Genomic DNA, 22,276 nt, shown 5'->3' on the forward strand with positions numbered 1-22,276 from the left:
AAGCGAAACCATGCAGAACAAAAATAGTGATGCATTCCTCAGATGCAATGGTCATTATTTTATTACTCCACCAACTGTGTGATGTAATTGGCGTCAGTTTGATATTTGGAACAACAGATAATTTGGGAATTAGTCATAACTAGCTACTAATTTTTCCAGTGATGTATCACAGTTATGTTGTTGTACCCCTGCACCCCTATAACTAACCTGCTAACCATCTAACATGCTAAATAAGTAACTAACTAACAGAAACATACTCTTTAAACTGTATAATACTACTTGACCTTGCCGTTTTGGAGATGCTCTTACCCAGTCGTCTAGCTCTGGCCCATGTCCAATTCACTCTGATCTTCTCGCTTGACCATTTTTTTCTGCTTCCAACACATGAAATTCAAGAACTGACTGCTCACTTGCTGCCGAATATATCCCACACCCTGACAGGTGTCATTGTAACAATATAATAAATGTTATACACTTCACTTGTCAGTGGTTTTAATGTCGATCAGTGCATGATGGGCACATACTCCCAAAGTTCCTCAAAAATTTTTACCTTCAGACTACAATTCCTTCCAGTTGGAGGAATTCAAAAATTTTTGATATTTTGAGCAGATTGTTTTCATTTGTCAAGCGTCTCGTAGTAACAAGGCACATGTTTCTGCTTGCGTTTGTTGTGTTTGAAATATTTGAAAGTTTAGTAGTGTGTCCGATACCAGTTTTTCCAATGGGTCCAAGGCCCAGGTTTTCCTCTGTAACATTTACAAAAAGTGTTCAGATTTTAAAAGTCATATATTGTATTCCACCACTAAGTCTCCATTTACACATTATTCTGTTGTCTTCTACAGGTTTGTATCTACTGGGAAACTGACGGGACATCTGGGGCCGGTAATGTGTCTTGCGGTAGACCAGATGGGGAAGGGTCAAGATGTGGTCATAACAGGCTCAAAAGATCACACCGTTAAGGTACGTTCAGACATTCTAACATTCTCTCCGTGAACTAACACAAGAGCCCCTATGGGTGCATGTGATAATTTCCACCTTTTGCTCACAGTTCATGCACAATTACACAAGCTGTTGCAGCTAATTTATGGTTGCTTGAACAAAAACATTAGTTTAAACCATTAATATACTGTAGCCTCAAGTGCAACCAGAAACAAATCAAGGAAGATGCTTTTGGGCTCCTATAGATATGCTTTTTGGACTTGTTCTGTATCCCTAAGGCTGTTATTTTCTTGTGTTGCAGATGTTTGAAGTGGTGGAAGGCACTCAGGGCAGTATCACCGCCGCGCATCTTTTCGACCCAGCCCATAAGGATGGGCTAGAGGCTTTGGCCATGCATGGGGATTCACTTTTTACTGCTGCCAGAGACTGCATTAAAAAATGGGACCTAGCCAGCAAACACATACAAGGGGTAAGTACCTGATGCAAGAAAAGGCAGATTTGCTGAGTGGGGGTAAACGCTCTGGATGTGTTCCAGAATCCTGTGATGCTGCCTACCTAAGCAGCATTTTTAGGCATCATTCCCAAAGCTAAAGCGGTTCCATTTATTATGCAGCAAAATTGTGGCGCCTTCTTAAAAGATCTTTTTCCGGCAGTATTGTGTGTATAAGTCAATCTTTCAGCTGAGTGAAAAATGTCATTCAAGATGATGGAATCGAGATCAAATGCATTGTAAATATACAAAAAGTCGGTAGATAAGCTATATGATAATCAGGGCTTGACATTAACACCCACCAATCCTCCAAATGTGGGTGAATTTAAGCAGTGGTGTGTAACACAGTCACTCCTTCTAGCCACTTGGGTTGGATTCTATATACATATAATAGATACATTTTACTATTGTAGTCTTTTAAAAAGGCATCTGAAATAATAAACTAAGTACAATGTAGTGTTGTCAAAAATATAGTTTTTCGATACATATCGACACTGAAATATCTGAAATGGGTTAAATATCTGAGATGGGCTACAACAGCAGAAGACCCCACCGGGTACCACTCATCTCCACTACAAATAGGAAAAAGAGGCTACAATTTGCACGAGCTCACCAAAATTGGACAGTTGAAGACTGGAAAAATGTTGCCTGGTCTGATGAGTCTCGATTTCTGTTGAGACATTCAGATGGTAGAGTCAGAATTTGGCGTAAACAGAACGAGAACATGGATCCATCATGCCTTGTTACCACTGTACAGGCTGGTGGTGGTGGTGTATTGGTGTGGGGGATGTTTTCTTGGCACACTTTAGGCACCTTAGTTCCAATTGGGCATCGTTTAAATGCCACGGCCTACCTGAGCATTGTTTCTGACCATGTCCATCCCTTTATGACCACCATGTACCCATCCTCTGATGGCTACTTCCAGCAGGATAATGCACCATGTCACAAAGCTCCAATCATTTCAAATTGGTTTCTTGAACATGACAATGAGTTCACTGAACTAAAATGGCCCCCACAGTCACCAGATCTCAACCCAATAGAGCATCTTTGGGATGTGGTGGAACGGGAGCTTCGTGCCCTGGATGTGCATCCCACAAATCTCCATCAACTGCAAGATGCTATCCTATCGATATGGGCCAACATTTCTAAAGAATGCTTTCATCACCTTGTTGAATCAATGCCACGTAGAATTAAGGCAGTTCTGAAGGCAAAAGGGGGTCAGACACAGTATTAGTATGGTGTTCCTAATAATCCTTTAGGTGAGTGTATACCTGCTGCTAAATTATGAGATAATATTTAAAATTATCTATATGGCAGTTTTTCCCCATGGTATCAATGTCAAAATTGTGGCCAGTGAAAATGCTGAGTGGCTAGTAACTTTGGAAAACCACTAGCCACAGTGGCTGGTGAGCAAAAAAGTTAATGTCAAGCCCTGATGATAATGCTAAACTCTATTTGAAACAAGAAAGTCTATAATATTTGGAGAAAGCTATTCGTTACCATTTCCATTCATCTCAGTAGCAGGTTTCAGGTCCTGAGGACAGCGAGTCAGCTCACTAGGACCTGGAACAGAGCTGACTTTTGTTTATACCTAAATATAATCTATATGACTCTTAACTATCATGCATAAAGACACTAACTGAAGTAAAACCCTCAAAACCAACTTTCAGTCATCCTGCTATAATTAATTTGTTTGCATGTGTTCTTGTAGCAGGTAGAACGGGCTCATTCGGATCTGCTGAGCGCTCTGGCGGTGGTTCCTGGCTCCAGTGCTGTTGTGAGCGGCTGCAAGGGCGGACTGCTCAAATTCTGGCACACAGACACGCTCAAAGCTCTGGGAGAAATAAGGGGTCATGACAGCTCTGTCAATGACATCTGCACAAACAGCAATCAGCTCTTTACCGCCTCAGAGTGAGTGACAGGCATTTAAACACCGACACACATATAGAAAAACACAGATAAAACCATAGCACCTATAATACACAGGAAGCCACATAACAACCTAGGTTAATCAGAATACGTCACTTGTAAACACGGGTAATCAGTTGGTATTTTTTTTATTCTATGTCCGGACATGCAATAGTTAAGTCATAAAATTCCCAAAGTATTAAAATGATTGTACATAATCAGAAAATTCTTGGTTTTCTTATAACCTTACTGATGACGAGGTGGTAATTTGATGGTAATGAAACTTGGGGCTTGCAGTGTTGTTGTTACATTATCAACTAGTAACTCATGAAATTACTAAAAAGTACCAATTAATAATGTAACTGGTACATTGTGTGTTAGCTGAGTAATGTGCTAAAATGACTAGAACACCCCAGCAACTGCATAGCAACACTTTTGGTAACCAGCCAAGCAAATACACATTGTGCTAGAAACTACTAGAACACCCTAGCAAATGCATAACACCTAGGCAACCACTGAACCACAGCCTCTTAGAAACACCTTGGTAACTACCCTGGCAAATACATAACAGTGTGCTTAAAAAAAAACACCACATCACCCTAGCAACTGTATAGCAACACCTTGGCAACCACTCTGAGCTCTTTTGCATCCGCATAGCAACACCTTGGTAACCGCCAAGGTAAATACATAAAAATTTCCTAAAAACCACCAGAACACCCTAGCAACTGCGTAGCAACACCTTGGCAACCACTCTGAACTTTTTTGCATCCGCTTAGCAACACTTTAGTAATTGCCCAGGTAAATAATAATGTGCTAAAAAAAAAACACCAGAACTCGCAGGCAAAAGCATAGCAACAACTTGGCAACCTCTCTGAACTCTTTTGCAACCGCATAACACCACTTTGGTAACCACCCAGGCAAATAGATAACAATGGGCTAAAAACTACCAAAACACCCTAGCAAATGCATAACAACACTTTGGTGACCACTCTGAACTCTTTTGCAGCCTCTTAGCAACACCGTAGTAACTGACCTGGCAAATAAATGCATAACAGTGTGCTAAAAAAAACACCACATCACTCTAGCAACTGTATAGCAACACCTTGGCAACAACTTTGAACTCTTTTGCAGCCTCTTAGCAACACCTTGGTAACTGCCCTGGCAAAATATATAACAGTGTGATCAAAAACCACCAGATCACCCTAGCAACTTCATAGCAACACCTTGGCAACAACTCTGAGCTCTTTTGCATCCGCATAGCAACACCTTGGTAACCGCCGAGGTAAATACATACAGTAACAATGTGCTAAAAACCACCAGCACAACAATGCAAATGCATGGCAAAACCTTGGCAACCACTTAGGACACCTTTGCAACCATATAGATACACCCCAGCAACCATTCACAACAATCTAGCATTGTGGTAGCTTTTTGGGTAGTTACCACTCACATTTTTTTTTTTGTTCATGAAAAATAGAAAAATAATTGATAAACTGCATTGTTGTTAATCTGAATCCTGGGTTTTTTTTTTTTTTTTTTTTACAGTGACCGGACAGTGAAGATCTGGCAAGTGAAAGGATCTTTAGAGGACGGCCTTCACTGACTCAGTAAAAGCACCTCTGATGAGAACAGAAAGTCACTGTGAAGGTTTTGGCTTTCCTGCAAGAATTTCCTCTACCAACGTGACACTTCTTTCCTGAAACTCCGCTTCCATTTGGCAGTGACTCAGTGGAGAGCTTCCTGTTGTGACTGCTGTATATTTCCTCATCTACAGTGCTGAAGTGCCCTGTTTAGCTGTTGCTGACCATAATGGGGGATATTGTAGGTCAATAAGTGTTTGTTCATGTGGCACATTCCTAAAGCTGGGCTTTGGGCATCACAGGCTGCCATATGAGCAGTGCGTTTAAGAAGCACATGTGTTTGTGAACGTCATGTTGACTGGACTTAACCGATATTCTTTTAAATTATTCATTAATATTGATGTCAGCTCTTTCCAATGTTTGTTGACCAAAGTTAGACTCTTTTGTGTGAATCTTTCCATGTAACTATAACACATCACCTGGCTCAATGCAACCATACAGTCTTAACTGCACTGGAATGGTACAATGATATTTGCACCGGCACCGCTATCTCTTGTCTACTTTGCGTTTTATCTTTTTTATAAAGCCTGGACTGTTTCTTTTTCAATTTTCTGGTTGAAACCTTTTAGTACGCTGTACAAAAACATTTCCTCTGATGTACTGTAGTTATTATAAATGTCAGATGGCAAGTGAAAATAAACTACATCTGTCAAAATCCCACAGGTGTCTCTGAAATTTTCCAGTCAGACCAAAGACTATTCAAGACCTTATTCAGAGCAGCGCCATGACAGGTATGAAGGCGAGGCTGTGAGGATATCATAGACTTACCGTGTTTTCAATGGCATCCACTGCATAAAGCTCCTAGATCACCACAGCTCATGTTTTCTGGAGTTTTTTGTCTACTGAAATGTACTGGAAATAGGATTTTTTGCAGTGTTTCGCCAGCAGAACAGTCAAAGATGGCGCTGCTGTGAATAAGGTCTATAGAATGATGAGCTTTAACGAATGTGCGTACTATAAAGTAAAGCAGTGAAACTGCAATTTCGTAGTACTATCACTAGGGAGCAGTGCACACACAATGGACTGTGAACTGGCACAAACAGTGCATGCATATGGATGGCCCTTAGCCTACATTCAGGAGACTTTTGATTAATTTGATTAAATTGTAATAGAAATCATGTTTAATTTAAATAAATAAATATATTTATATACATGCAAAAGCCTCTAAAAGCCACCTCTGTCAAAAATGAGATAATAATATTGAGTGAGTGCTCTGCGCATAGTCTATACGTTCATCAAATACTTTCACTTCAAACTCACTATATCCCAGCCTCAGCCCATTCAGAAATGTCAGTACAAAAATGTTAATATTAAAGAAAAATGTTAGAGAGGCTTTTGCATATCACCCATGCACATTTTATTTTTAATAGTTGTTACCAATTCATGTTTAATGTTAATCTATATTATATAAGGGGTTTAAATCAAGTGATTAAAAGAAGCTACAGATGCTTTGACAAATTAGATGCAAGTATGGCTCTGATTAAAAATATAAAACCACAGATCAGTCACTCTGAAATAATTATCCCTACAAATATGCTCTCATTAGTTTCACGATGAAGTTTGAAATAACCTGACATGAAGAAGCACTCGTTCTGTTTATGAACTAATGAAACCTAATGAAAGTGAGTAGGCTATCAGATTTAGTTTGTTCAATTGACACACTATGTTTTATGCTAATGGGACACAGAGGAAACACTGTATTTTATATTTTATTTGGCCTAGTTACACTTCTGCATCGCCTGTGGCCTGTTGCTCAAAAACAAATTTAAATCTAAGGTGTATTAACAAAAAAAATAATTAAAAAGCCCATTGACTTTGGAGCAATGGAACCGGAAGTGCAAAGACGCCAACTTTTTTGGATTCATTCCTGCAGCAGTCTGTTAGAGTACGGCAACTAACCGTTATAATGCCGTAAACGTCCTGTTGAACGGACATGGAGCAAGTCTTTCTCTTACAGCAGCTGTCTCCATCTCGCAAGGCACTCATCTAAATTTAGAATAAGAGGGAATTCACTCAGCTGTAAGGAATCTCTCAGCTCAAGCACACACACCATCACGTCATACCGTACTCTGCTGTAATGCCCGTCAGTCATCCACTTCTACTGGAAACATGACGAAAGGATACAGGATTCTGTTTGAACAAGGCAGACCTGTGTGAATATAGAAACTCAATATAAAAACCATACAATCTCTAAATAAATACCTTGATGAGAGTGTGTCTGATAAATCAAAGGTCTTTGTTCTTCCTGGTGAGACATGCTGATTGATTTAAAGGCTATTCCTGATGAAGCCATCCATTCTCTGAGGTGTACGGATGGAGAGATGATGAAAATTACCCGCTGAGATAATGATGAGGTCTAATGTTTCATTATGTTTTTTGTTTTGTTTTTTTTGTAAACAAGTGACATTAAGATGGCTAATCATGGCCAAAATGCACTGACAAAGTCCGAAATCACTCTACTGCCAGAACATGTATTGCATTTGAAGACTTTTTTTAATTTTATTTTTAAGAATGATAATTAAATGACTATTACATGTTAGAAACTATATATTTTTTGCAGAAAGAAGATCCTTAATTATTTGTTTAATAAATTAGTATTTAAAATTATATAATCAGGCAATATATCAATAGGCCTATATACCATGAGTCTTCCAAAGTATATCCTCACTAAACACACATGGAACAGAGGAGTGGGGAAAGCAAATGCTTTTCACTTACTTCTGTGAGCGCTCCAGTGTCACGATACTAAAAGATGAATACGAGTCAAAGAGATTCCAAAAACAGATGAATTTAATAAGAAAATACACTCGATAGTTTAACTCCACGAGGCAGCGTGTCTCTAAACACAAACGCTGACACAAACAATAATAGACAGTGAACTGAGAACTCAGAGGAACTTAACGGGATGGTTCGGAGTAATTTCAACCTAGGGTCCTTTGCACCTTGACTTCGCGCTAAACTTCGCGCTAAACTTCGCGCTAACCTTGACCCCCCCCCCCCCCCAGAAGCTTTTTTTTCCCCTTGGTCGAATACTATTAAAGTAAGAGCTTATTTAGCGATATCAGCCGAACGGCTTAATGCAGGCGCTAATGGATCCAAGGTTGTATCTCGTAAATTACCCCACTAATAATGCCCGCAATGGTACCAAACTTCTATAGTAGTACAAATAGGTTCTGTACTCATAAAAAGAGGCATTGGAAAGTTTGTAAGTACATCAGGAGTTTATTTAAATAACACTTGCCTGATGGCTTATGCTACCGCTAACCTGGACGTTCAAGGTCACTTCCGTGATTTGGGAAAAGCCTGTAAAAGTCCTGGCAGAAAGCGTGCATAAGGATGTAGTGTTACAACGCCCAGTTCCAGGAATGCACTTATATTTTGTTGGTAGTACCAGTTTGGAACAATTATTAGTTAACATAAGTTGTCAACACTTAAAAAAAAACTTCACTGAAGTGACCTCGACAACTGGGTTAGCGGTAGCATGAGCCATCAGGCAAGTGTTATTTAAATAAACTCCTGATGTACTTACAAACTTTCCAATGCCTCGTTTTATGAGTACAGAACCTATTTGTACTACTGTAGAAGTTTGGTACCATTCCGGGCATTATTAGTGGGGTAATTTACAAGATACAACCTTGGATCCATTAGCGCCTGCACTAAGCCATTCAGCTGATATCTCTAAATAAGCTCTAACTTTAATAATGTTCGACCAAGGGGGAAAAAAAGCTTCTGGGGGATGTTTGGCTCGAGGTCATGGTGCAAAGGACCCTAGGTTGAAATTATTCCAAACCATCCCTTTAAATCTACACAGATAATGAACAGAATACTAACAGGTGTGATCAAATGAATCAGTAACCATAGTAACAAACAAGTGGGGGGAAAATGAACAAAGGAAACAATGCTGAGCAAACTAAAGGTCTGTGAAAATGACATGTGCTGCGTCTCAATTTTCCTACTTATACTATGCCCTAAAAGTACTCTTTTTGTGAAGAAAAAGTACATTCTTTTGAGTATGTACTGTGTAGTAGAAGAGTAGACAAACTTTGGGACATACTATCACGTCATAGAATTGCGTCTTTAAAGGGATAGTTCACCCAAAAATGAAAATTCTGTCAGTAATTACTCACCCTCATGTTGTTCCAACCCCGTAAGACCTTCGTTCATCTTCGGAACACAAATTAAGATATTTTTGATTAAATCTGAGCGCTGTCTCACTCCTCCATACGCTGATTTCACGCAGCCGTTATTTTGAAATCGAAAGCGAGGCTCCGGTGGGAAGAAAACCGGAAGTGTCGCCTTTAATCACAGGAGAGTCGTGAATGCGATGGCGTATTGTTGTGTTTAATGATGTTGTGTCAATTCTAAAACTGTACATACATTTCTTTCATACTTTAGACTATATATAGTGAAATTCATTTATAAATAAAATATTTTTTTATATAATTCAGAAAGTAAAAAAAGAAGCAGGAATGAACTATATACATATCCTATATTGGATATTAACATCCAAAAGTGTAAATCGCGGCAGCAGCTTCAGGTTGGTAGTCCAAAGGCATTGTTGTTTATCTTTACTTCCGGGGTTTTTCCCACCGGAGCCTCGCTTTCGATTTCAAAATGGCGGCTGCGTGAAATCAGCGTATAGGCTTCTAAGGGACTGAAACTTGCTGGCCCAGAAAAGTTATTAAAGAGATCGTTAATATAGTCCAAGTCACTACAGTGGCTCAATCTTAAGTTTATCAAGCGACGAGAATACTTTTTGTGCGCTAAAACAAACAAAAATAACGACTTTAAATATAAAATATAATAAAAATATATTTTTTTATTTTTTTATAAAAAAAAATTAAATAAAAATATCTTAATTTGTGTTCCGAAGATGAACGAAGGACTTACGGAGTTGGAACAACATGAGGGTGAGTAATTACTGACAGAATTTTCATTTTTGGGTGAACTATCCATTTAACGGTTGCATCCTGACACAGTAAACTGGCCTGTCAATCATGTTGTCACTGTTAATATCCTCCACATTTCATTTAATTTCCTACCGTATCAAGAGAGAAATGCAGGAGCACGTTGATCTGCAGTCGCGGGTCTTTCATGCAGAGAACTCTCCTCATATTAACGCATAGGCCTAATGATACATTTAAAAGTAATGGCCAAACGGATCTTTATAAAAGTCCACATTGTTATTGCAGATGAAATATAACAAGGATTACAATATTTAAATTATCAGATTAAACTTTAATTAGTCACTCAAACCTTTATCTAAACCACTTACCGTTCGTCGCGCATATCCGCCATGTTTTGTAGTTTTTTAACACTTTTTGCTCGTGTTTGTAGTTCCTCCTCCAAAGCACAATGGGTTGTGGGCAATATTAGCCTTTAAAATGTGCACGGATCCACACTTCGAAAATCAACATCCTACGCTTTGGGACACACTTATTTCAATCTCACATACTGTTTAGGATGGATAGTATGGACACTGAGGCGCAGGGAAGATGAATAAGTATGATGAGATCCAGATTTTCCAGCTCCACTCATCATTTTCTGCATTTTTACATTTTTAATAAAACATTGTTTAGTATGTTTTTTAAGCCATTTTAGTTACGAGTACTCAGGAAATATCCCCATAAACCACGTTTGTGTTGTAATACCACACCTCATGATGTAAATTTGTGTCCTATATGGTCCCTAATAGGTTTCCTAAAAGAATTGCTATTAGTCACACTTCTATAATTAACCGTGGCACATAGGCTAACACATGTTTACCGTATATGAGACCTTGTACAACATATCTTTTTTTTTCCATCTGTGATTCCACTTGCATATTTAATGCCTTGTTTGTATTTCAACAAAAGAGCCACTTATATGTTATCCATTCAATTCTGCCTTTCACATAAAGACTCTAACAGCAGCAACAGTAATATTCACTATGATTAAAAAAGTTACTCATTTCATATGCATTCATTTGATATCCGTTGAGTCATCTAAAGCTGTCCCTGAATAAATGTAATCGTTGTATTGATGTCCAGTTGTTTGCCAGTTAGCATGAATTAGCAGTTATACTGAGACACGGTGGCAAAAGTCAATAATCACTGTTGTTGCTCCCTGAAATGTGAGTTTTTCCACCAGTCCCTAGAGACAGCATTGCCATATCCTCGTAAATTCAATATGAGACTCGTCATGACTACCCATGTGTAACTGGTTATATTCAAAGCAACTGTAAAGAGAGTCAATTCAACATGCCTCATCTGAGAACAATGCAACATAATGAACTCATCTGTGTTCATGCGAGTCGGAAGAAGTAGTTTTAGTATACTTTATATTTTTTGTCTCTTGAAATTTCAAAGTGTTTGTATGGTTTCAGAATAATTATACCAGTTTATTGTTCCAGCTGCCACTGGAGTTGTAAAATTCAGCTGGATCTACTTCCTCAATGACTAATAAAAAGTTTCAGAAAGAACGTTATGGAAAGAAAGAGAATCAGCTGATCATAAGGTGAACATAAAATTTGTATCCCCATAGCTTAATAAATGTAATTACGTACATTAGAAATTAAACAGTCTAAGCAACAGCCATTACATAAACATGTATTGTTTTATTGCTCAGTCTACAATAAAATGCTGCATTTAAAATTATTATAACATAATCAATATTAACATAATCAGACAAATGTTTAGTACTTACTCAAATTAATGAATATATATATATATAATGTTTTTTGTTTGTTTGTTTTTTAGGGTATTTATATACTATACAGTACTATGTAGCCACACGTGATATAAATTATACAAAAATGTTTATTTGAATAAAGCATTATTTAATAATGTCTATATTTATGATTGTGTTCTATAACAGTATTATTATTATCATTATTATAATAATTACGTGGTAATAATAAAATGAAGAAGAACAAGAAGTATGGCATTAATGGAACTGTTGTTGTATCTGTCACGGCATTGTCAGTGTTAAATCTGTTTTGAGTCTCACATGAATTCACAGCGAAGAATTCTCCAAGTGTGGCACCATTCCTTCGCCCATGCAGCACACACACACACACACACACACACACACACACTCTCTCTCTCTCTCTCTCTCTCTCTCTCTCTCTCTCTCTCTCTCATGGCCAGCAGAAGGGACGCCGTCTCTGTTACGGACTGACGGAAGCTCTGCTTTCCTCCTCGCATTCTTTCCAAACCCATGAACTCACTCGCGTAAAGAGGCGTGAGTCTCCACACTCTTCCGTCTAAAGGGGTTGTTGAATAAAGGAAACCTCAGCATGAATAGTATGAGCAGTTGCGGCTTCCTGAATATGGCGACGACAGGAGATTTTGACCCGCTCAACGCCACTATTCCTGCCACAAAAGTTGAGATTACGGTCTCGTGCAGGTGAGGAACGTTTACGTACCGCTCGCACCCTTACGCACAACTGCCTTGTATTGACAATCCGCGTGATGTTTTACTAAAACAGTTGGAGACGACACAATTACGCATGACATTTTGGCACAAAACCAGGTTATAACCTCGCCTATCTCCAAAATGTTATTGCGTAAGTGTGTTAACGTGGTTTATATGTGAATATATCATAATAGAAGAAATTTATTTCCACTGTACTTTACTCTTGGAGTTTTTCGAACTGTCACTTTCTTTCGCACCATAACAAACACTATCCACGCTGCTTCTTCCACCAGCTGTTAGTCAAATGCCTAACATAAGTTTTGTTTTGGTATAACTATGTGGTGTTTTTCTCGTAATGGGCTATTACTTCAGAAGTGAAATTGAATTGAAGGTGGACTTTGTAATGATTATGATTTGATTGCGGGTCTAGTCCAGTAAACCGAAAACACACAGTCACACGTTTGTTTTGATAATGATGATGACTATCTATCGACTTATATTGTTTTATACTGCACTATTGATATTTATTTCATTAAACCGTAAGTCATAACTTGGTTTATTATGTTTATTGAACCCTCATTCAGGTTTGACTATGCTTTAATAATTTGGTCTCCACAATGTAGAAAAACCCCTCACACTGTTGTTGTATTACGAATACGGCTTCCGGTTGATTTCTATCTTACTTTAATAAACGACCGCAAAACCACACGCACGTTTGAATCAAAAATGTTTCCTTGATGATGTTCAAGTTGTTCAAGATCAGTTTATGAGATATCACATTATAACTCAAAAATGTAAAACTTCTTTACACATTCCTTATCCTAAACACACTTGGCATCTTTTAAAATACTGTTATGATTCATATTTTGGTAGCACTTTATTTTACAGTCCTGCTTCCATGTACATACTATGTACTTATTATAGTAATTACGGTAACACTTTACAATAAGGTTTATTAGTTAACATTAGTTTATGTAATTAACAACATGAACTAACAATGAGCAATACATTTGTTACAGTATTTATTAATCTTTGTTAATGTTAGTTAATAGAAATACAGCTGTTCATTGTTTGTGCGCATTAACTAATGTTAACTAATACAACTTTTGATTTTAATAACGTATTAGTAGCTAAATGTTGAAATTAATATTAACTAAGATTAATAAATGCCGAAGAAGTAGGCTATTGTTCACTCTTAGTCCATGTTAACTAATGTAGTTAACTAATTAACCTTATTTTAAGTGTTACCGTAATTACAATAATAAGGTAGGCTACTAAACCTGAACCTAACCATAACCCAGTAGTTATCTTATATTACCCAGTATGTCTTAGGTAAGTACACTGTAAGTACACGCAAGTACATGTACTGTAAAATAAAGTGCAACCCATATTTTATTAATATATCATCATGATCGCTGGTGATTTATCTTTTGAACTCACCCTCCCACCAGAAGCGAGTCATTTTGGATAATGATTATTTCATATTTCCCAACAGCCTGGGTTTAGCTGGAAAATTATGGCTTTAATAAAGCAGAAAAAAAACATATTTGGGAAAGTTATTGATTGTTGTGCATTAAGAAATTGTTCAAATGAATAATTTACGTGTAGGCCTATACATTTGTGATGCATCTGGCTCCCCTCGCGTAAACAAATGCGAGCGGGCAGGAGCTGTCCGCTCAGCCGTTGTGAGGAGATGTTGACGGTGAATTACTATGCTCCGTGTCCCCTTGGGCAGGCTTGTGCAACAGGGAACACACACACACACACACACACATAGATACACAATCTAGAAGCTCTTTTGCAACACTGCACCGGGTGGGAAGGGAACGGCAGTGGTGCCATGGTTACGATCAGGTACATTCCTGTACTGTAGGGCCACTTTACCACTGTCACCATGGTTATTATGGGAGATGAGCAGATAGAGGAGAATGTCTGTATTCATAAGATCACAGTAAAACCTGTGAAATAAAATGCTAAATTAGATGCATATTACATTTAGTGTTTAGTGTTATGGAGATTTCGAGGTCCACAGGTGTCGTGGAGTTTGCACGTTGAGGAAGTTGGCTTGTTTTTTTTTTAGCTGTTAATTATGTTTCAGAGTTACCGGAGTTCAATTTTCAATGTGAGCGGTTGCGTGTGTAATTATATGAACTTGAAGCGCATGAGGGTGTTAGGTCACTGTATAATCACATACAAATTGGAGAATGGCTTTAGAATATCCAACCTGTTTATGCTAGTTAAATATAGTCTGTTTTAAAGGGCTTTATAGAGATGATTTATTTACAGTTTTTTTTTTTCAAGAGGTATGTACAGGATATATGTGGATAACAGATAACATACATGTATTTTAGGTTATAATATATATGACTGTATATTATGACTGTATGCATGATTCTGGATAAATTGAGAATCGCATGTTTAAAAATGTTTTTGTTTAAAATAGAGATTACGATTTTCTTAAGATTCTGAATAGATTACTAAACAAAATAATAGAGGTTCTCACAAAATGTTAATTGCTGAAGTCTATTAAAAAATGTTTAACTGATTTGAATGAATGTAAAAAATAAAAATAAAAATTTTTGAGTGAATGATTCAATGACTCCCTCATAAAGACTTAAAGGGATAGTTCACTCAAAAATGAAAATTCTTTCATCATTTACTCTCCTTCAAGTTGTTCCAAACCTGTATGACTTTTTTTATTTTGCTGAACACAAAAGAAGATATTTTGAAGAAAGTCGGTAACCAAATGACTAATGGACCCCATTGACTTCCATAGAAGGAAAAAAAAAATACTATGGATGTCAATGGGGACCAGCAACTGTTTAATTACCAACCTTCTTTAAAATATCTTCTTTTGTGTTTAGCAGAAGAAAGGAAATCATACAGGTTTGGAACAACTTGAGGGAGAGTAAATGATGACAGAATTTTCATTTTTGGGTGAACTATCCCTTTAACTTGTTTCATTACACGATGAATCAACGTTTTTGAACGAATCTCTTTAGTGAATGATTCAATGACTCACTCATAAAGATTTCACTTGTTTTTCATTACACGATGAATCAATGTTTTTGAACGAATCTCGTGAGTGAGTGATTCAATGACAAATATACTTTAACAGTCACTTGTCGCCACCTACTGGTGTAACAAATACAATCTTTATTTAAAGTGTCAAGTTACTTTCAAAATGTGATTTACTCTATTTTGATTGCTACCGTAGACATCAGTGCTTATATCCGATCTGTAAACTTTTATCCCAGTCCTTCTGTGATATTTTGAATTATTGTAAGAAATAATGATGCTGTATGGTTGAAAAGAGTTTCATATATGACAAATCGCTGTCATATTGGAATAAGATTGCGTAGATGTTTAAATCGAGATCGTTTAACGATTAATCGTGCAGCTCTATTGTATATTTTGCTGTAAATTGCTGACCATTTAATCTTTAAGGGTAAAAAATATATAATATATAATAAGAACTGCATGTATATAAAATGTTAAATAGTTAAATAATATTTAAAATATTTAATAAATGTATTTTTATGTTTGACTATTTATTTCATATTTATTTAAAATAGTTGCATGCTACTGTATGTTATCGAGATGTTACAGTTTGAATAAAAAAAATATATATATATTTGGGTAAGAAATGTTATTGCTAGTCATAGATCAGTAAATGTACACCCAATATAAATGGAAGTCATATGATTATATCTTTATCAATAAAAAAGGATTCTACAGATAATTATAATCAGAAGTCTGATTTAGCAAATGGTCTCACAAATGTTGTAGGTCTACAAGTTCTTCAGAGGTGGAGCAGGGAACCTCAGTTACATATTGTGTAAACTTGTTAGTTATAGTTGTTAGTTATTTTACTGTTCTGAACTTTTTTTTTTCATAAGTATTATTCTGAGATCAAACAATAATTGGTAGAGCCCTTGCAGTACTGCTACGGACCCCCTGTTAAAGACCATACAATCCATAAAAGTGAGTGGAATTTTTACAGACATAGAGAATTATGCTTTTGGGAAACATGTCTTAGAGTTTAAGTATTATGTGTGGCTATAACTAATATTCTACTTAATGCTTTTGGAAACTCAGCCTGAGTCAGGGTTACAAGCTCTTTCGTCTCGTATTGAATAATCAGTAACACAATGTAATTCAATTGAAATTCTGCTCCAGAACACATATACTTGCATTTCCCACTGTTTATGGCTCCATTAAAGCTGGAGTGGGCAGTCTTAGATAGATAAGAATCCTCTTTGGACTCTGATTCCAATTATTGGTAAACAGCTTAGCTTGACACTGTTCATGTGTTCATTTTTTCCTGTTTGATTCACAGAACTTACAATATTTCAATATTTGAGCTATAAATGCATTTTTTTTTATTATTATTATTTTTTCTTAATGTGTGTTATTTGATGCCAAGTCATTCAGACAGGTCGTGTGTATTCCATGCAGAAGAATATTAGGTAACACTTTATTTTTTAGTGTCATTGTCACATGCAGTTAACCCAAAATCAAATCCTCATCCTAATCTTAACCCTATAGTAAGTACATGTAGTTAATTATTATTACTCAGTACTTAGATGTATAAGTGTAAACTAATATTATAATAGTGGTGTAACAGTAATGCAATAGAACATTTTTGTTTGTCTGTATGATTTGGATGATTGACAGATGTTTACTGCATTGTTAATGCAGTTGCTAGGCTACTCTAGGTGGTTGCTAGGGTTTTTTTTTTTTGTTTTTTTTTTTTACGTCCACCGCCCAAGTCTTTATATACTGATCTCGAGATATGGCTTGTGGCAAAAAAAAAATTAAATATATATATTTTTTAAATCTGATATCTTATAGAGGTAATTACTTCACCTTCAACATGACAGAAACTCTTTTAAATGTCAAACGTAACTGAACATTAAACACTAGCGGGTCTTTCCCTCATAAAATTCATAAAATAACCCTTAATTTCAGCATTTGCTCTTTTGGTCCAGCCTTATGCAAAGCATGTTGATAACTAAAATTTCACTGCCCAATTTTAGTTGCAACAAAATGCAACAAAAAATAATTCAGGTAGTGCCAACTCAAATAAACTTCAAAGTGGATTGAACTAAATAACATTAGGTAGTGACAAATGTTTAGCAATTGTGCTTTAGCTCACTTAAATTAAGTAAATTGGACAAGCAGCAATAATCATTTTCTACACAGGACCAAAAAGGTTTATTATTATTTTTGATCATATACAAAGACATAAGGGACTTTTTTATATTAGTTGTTTTATATATTGACCAGTAAATGTCACAATTCTCTATACCAACTTTGCAAAAACTGTTGGAATTATTTAAGGTTATAACTCAGTACTTATTACTTAAGTATTACTCAGTACTACAGAAAGACTGTTCTGTATTTAAAATGTAAGATTTAACCTAAATTTAAATTAAAATAAGCATCAAAGTACTTTTGATACTACACTATTAATATCCCAGTGCAGTCTGTTTGTTTTTACACAGTGAATTTCTGTGGTAAAAGCTTAACATGTACTGAACTTGGAGTATTCCTTTAGGAGCACTTTCGGAGTTTCTCTTTTGACTAGTTTTACATTTAGGGAGGACTGTGCTTACAGAATCATCTTCTACTCAGTCTTAAAGGGATAGTTCGGCCAAAAATGATATTAAACCCATGATTTACTCACCCTCAAGCCGTTCGAGATGCATATGTCAATAATTTTTCAGACGTTATAAATGAAAATAACTGGCTTCCGGCAACGGTCGGCGCTCGTTCACGGCAGATGGATGCTGGCGTATGACGTAGGACGTAGCGTAGGAAGCGTCGTGACGTAGAACGAAGTATAGCTAAATCAAACGCTAGGCTATGTCCTACGTCATACGCCAGCATCCATCTGCCATGAACGCGCGTCGACCGCTACCGGAAGCCAGTTATTTTCATTTATAAAGTTATAAATATGTATATTTTTACGACAAAACCGCACGGATTACCCTCAGAAGGCCTTCGTTTATCCCCCTGGAGCCGGATGGATTACTTTTGTGAAGGATGCATGCACATTTTTTGGGGCTTGAAGGAGGTGGACCCCATAACTTGACATTATAACCACTGAAAGATCTAAGACATTTTCTAAAATAACTGAAAATGTGTTTGTCTGAAAAATGATTGACATATGCTTCTCGAACGGCTTGAGGGTGAGTAAATCATGGGTTTAATATCATTTTTGGCCGAACTATCCCTTTAAGTCACTGAGATGATCCACTGAGATCCAGCCTGACAGTATCATGATTCTCACGTCCAACTTCATTAGAAGATGTTCGTCAGGGACGTTTTTAATAAGCTCTTGCTCAGGTGGAGGTGCTGGGGGTCTCATTTACTCTGTAACAGATCTGAAGGGTCAAAAGAGCAACTGTAGACCCAGATGAGTCTAGTCTCTCTCTCGAGGTGGATTTCTCAACATTACTGCTCCGCAACCCAGTATCCTTTGATCACCTCGATTAAAAACGCATCCTTAATTTTATGCAAAATTTATTCAGGGAATAACCTCACATCAGAGAGGCCATGGTGGGTTCACTTGGGCTTTTTGTTATTTGTTTAAAATGAATGGGAATGACACGCTCAAGCTCATTTGGATATTCTTAAAAACATCTAATTTTGCCAAAAAAAAAAACAAAAAAAACAATAAGGGTTTGGATGGAATGACATAAGAATGAGTAAATTAAGACAATTTTAATACTTGGTCAAGCAAATCCTTTAGATAATCACAACAGAAGAGACTGCAGGTGGTTCGGAATTGTGTGTGTGTTTGTGTGTGAGAATCCGAGGGTGTGTAATTTACACGGTTTCCGGCCAGGAGATGTGTTTGATCCTCTGAGATGAATTGATTTAATTTAGTCCGTCCTAATTTTGTTTTGCAGCTTTACATATTTATTCACGTATTTGTATTTGTTTGAACCTGGGAGCTTGAGAGGTGTACAGTGGCATTAATGGAATAATTTGTTTTCTCACCTACATATTGTTCCAAACATATGACTTGCTTGCTTCTGTGGGACATAAAAGGAGAAATTCTGAATAATGTATGTATCTCATTCGGCATGCAACTATACAATGAACGAGGCCTGGAGCTTTTAAGCTTCAAAAAGGATGCTTAAATGAAGTCCATATATGGCTCTGTACTTTATGTCTTCTGAAGCCATACAACAGGTTTTTGTGACGAACTAATCATGAATCATTCAGGGGAGCGTTTCCTGAAAGTCCCCCTGTGGTGAAAATCAAGCTTTTAATATTGTTTATATGTATATGCTGTTTTTAATATGCTTTAAGACAAACCATGTGCAAATTCATAAGTCAGATTCATTGCTGAGTATTTTCTCTTTAAAGGACAAGTTCGGTATTTTACACTTAAAGCCCTGTTTACAGATCGTTTCTGATGAAATAGAACGGTTAAGATAAAATTTTGGACAAATGCTGCTGTCCCGAGAATTTTAGGTTTCTTTCGCTTTCCCCCCCACCAGTAGACTGGGTGTATAGGTGCACTCGAACGCTCCTTCCTAAAACACATTAAACTTTCGTTTACAAAGACGTGAAACTCACCGAGTGGTCAGGGGTGTCCACTGATATGCTCACACTAAAATCGCTGCAAAATATGCTTTCCAACATATATGTTTTCCAAAACTGTGGACCTATTTTTCCAAACGTCTCACACCCGTAGATTCTTCCGTTGGGAGCTTGAATAATAGACACTCCAGCCCAGTTGGTGGCGATAATGCACCTTTGCAAGCAAACCACTGACATTTCATTGTTTGCGATCTGCCGTAAAAAAAAAAAAACACGAAGAAGAAGAAGAAGAAGAAGAAGAAAACAACCCCTGAACCCCATTTTAGTTTCCGGCGGCGGAGTAATACCGTACCTCACAGCACATCCAATGCAAGTCAATGGAGTTGGACAAAAACTACGATAAAACCTGTTGGAAAGCATCTTTTGCAGCGATTTTTGTGTGAGCATATAAGTGGACACCCCTGACCACTCGGTGAGTTTCACGTCTTTGTAAACGAAAGTTTAATGTGTTTTAGGAAGGAGTGTTCGAGTGCACCTATACACCCAGTCTACTGGTGGGGGGGGGGGGGGGGGGGCGAAAGAAACCTAAAATTCTCGGGACAGCAGCATTTGTCCAAAATTTTATCTTAACCGTTCTATTTCATCAGAAACGATCTGTAAACAGGGCTTTAAGTGTAAAATACCGAACTTGTCCTTTAAATCTGCAGTGAACCAAAGACAGTCTCAAAAACACGGTTTGAAATCGCTGGCATTTCTGTCGTCACAAACTACCTTGTAACCAATCACGTCAACGTGTGGTCGTTAACGAGCGGATCTCTGAGCTGCTGTGAGTGAGTGGAGGCGGGGCTAATTTGCATATTCATAGAACCACGTATACTAAATGAGGCAAGGGTGTAGAGTTACATTCAAGCTATTTTAAGGTATGAAGAATTATTTTTTTTAGGAAAAAACTTTTAAATATGTAATTTTGGTGATCAAAGATGAGTTTTAAGGGATACAATTATTGACTACAGGGGGACTTTGATCGTGAGTTTTGTCATTACCAACATAGTTCAATGTATCTGCGTTTCTCGTAACCATAGTTCCAATGAACATTCACAAACAGCATCATAAAATGATGTGGTCGGAACTACAGCTCTCGACCTTGATGAAGTTTCTTGTTAAGATGACATGCAGACTTAAATAGTTCATGCTCTCGAGAAAAATAAGCAAGCTATCTCGCAGTATGTTCTATATCTTTCATTCCCCATGTATGTAACGTTGGCCAGTAAGAGCTGTGAGTGTAAACCTCAATCCCCTTGCCTCAAGGGGTGTGTAAGCGACTGACGCTAGAGGCTGTGGTCTTTAGCGTCCTTGTTAGCGCGCCCGCCTCCCACGCCAGAGGCCCTGGTTTGAATCAAGAATCATTTGTCAAGAGAACGGAAGTTAAATGTGCTCGGAGAACCCCAGAGTATGATATAAAAGGGGACCTGTGATTAAATCAAATGTCTGAAAATAAAGCAAAAGAGCAGAGAACAAAATATCGAAGTATTCCCATGTACTGTAGTTTGTTATTTACAGCAATAATCTGGCATTAATCCAATATCGAACCGACAGAAGTTATTACTCCACCATCTGCGTAATTTCATTAACACAATTTCTGTGTTGTTGAACCAACGTGGTTGTGACTAACTAGTTATATTCTCCAACAGTGCATCATAACAAGTTTAACAAGTTTAACAAGTTACAAGTTACGGTAAACACACAACTGATTGGTTTTATTAACCAGCTCAACTGGGTGAAGATCTGACTCAAAAGAATGACATCTATCATGAGTTCTCTTGAAAGCATCACAGATTTTGTTTGAGGATTTTGTTTGAATAATAAAAAATTCGGCCTGTTGTCATATGAATTCAGAAGACTTGCAATATTGCGCACAAGTCCTGTGGACTACATTTATGATAAGTTCATGGTGCTTTTTGTCATTTTTTAAGTTTGACAAGCTCAGTTCCCATCCACTTCTGATTATATTGGGAAAAAATGTCCAGGAGACAACAGAAAAAAGATTGTTAAAAGTGTTTGGAGTGACATGAGGTTGAGTATTACTGACAGAATTAAAAAAAGTTTGGTTAAACCACGGTATCCCTTTAAGCAAAGAGTTTCTTGAACTTTACAGACACTTTTTATGGGTGTTTAATTGCTTTATTCGATTCGCCATGACATCACCCGATATTTGTCCCCAGACAATGATGAGAGAAATCACACTTCTTGGAACTGTATGGAAAATAATTTGCTTTCTGTTTATAGAAGCAAGGTCTCACTCAGAGGTCAGAACCGGAAGTAGGCTTGCTTTCGGTCCAGAGGTGGC

At 37.2% G+C, this 22,276-nt stretch overlaps 2 protein-coding genes across 5 annotated transcripts in view; both read left to right on the top strand.

Moving 5' to 3' along the window:
* LOC308689972 (kinesin-like protein KIF21A) overlaps positions 1–5,636 on the top strand; it is a 55,547-nt gene extending 49,911 nt beyond the window's left edge. For all 3 annotated transcript variants that reach the window (XM_081364126.1, XM_081364127.1, XM_081364128.1), the window contains 4 exons: positions 843–960; positions 1,241–1,408; positions 3,141–3,340; positions 4,883–5,636. In XM_081364126.1, the coding sequence (XP_081220252.1) occupies positions 843–960; positions 1,241–1,408; positions 3,141–3,340; positions 4,883–4,940 (544 nt within the window). In that variant the 3' untranslated portion in view covers positions 4,941–5,636. The remainder of the gene's footprint in view (positions 1–842; positions 961–1,240; positions 1,409–3,140; positions 3,341–4,882) is intronic.
* Positions 5,637–12,120: 6,484 nt separating this feature from the next.
* Positions 12,121–22,276, top strand: part of LOC308689201 (copine-8) — a 148,520-nt gene continuing 138,364 nt past the window's right edge. For both annotated transcript variants that reach the window (XM_081362788.1, XM_081362787.1), the window contains exon 1: positions 12,121–12,363. In XM_081362788.1, the coding sequence (XP_081218914.1) occupies positions 12,254–12,363 (110 nt within the window). In that variant the 5' untranslated portion in view covers positions 12,121–12,253. The remainder of the gene's footprint in view (positions 12,364–22,276) is intronic.

Source organism: Scardinius erythrophthalmus (assembly GCF_964197995.2).
Source record: "Scardinius erythrophthalmus genome assembly, chromosome: 4".
NCBI lineage: Eukaryota > Metazoa > Chordata > Actinopteri > Cypriniformes > Leuciscidae > Scardinius > Scardinius erythrophthalmus.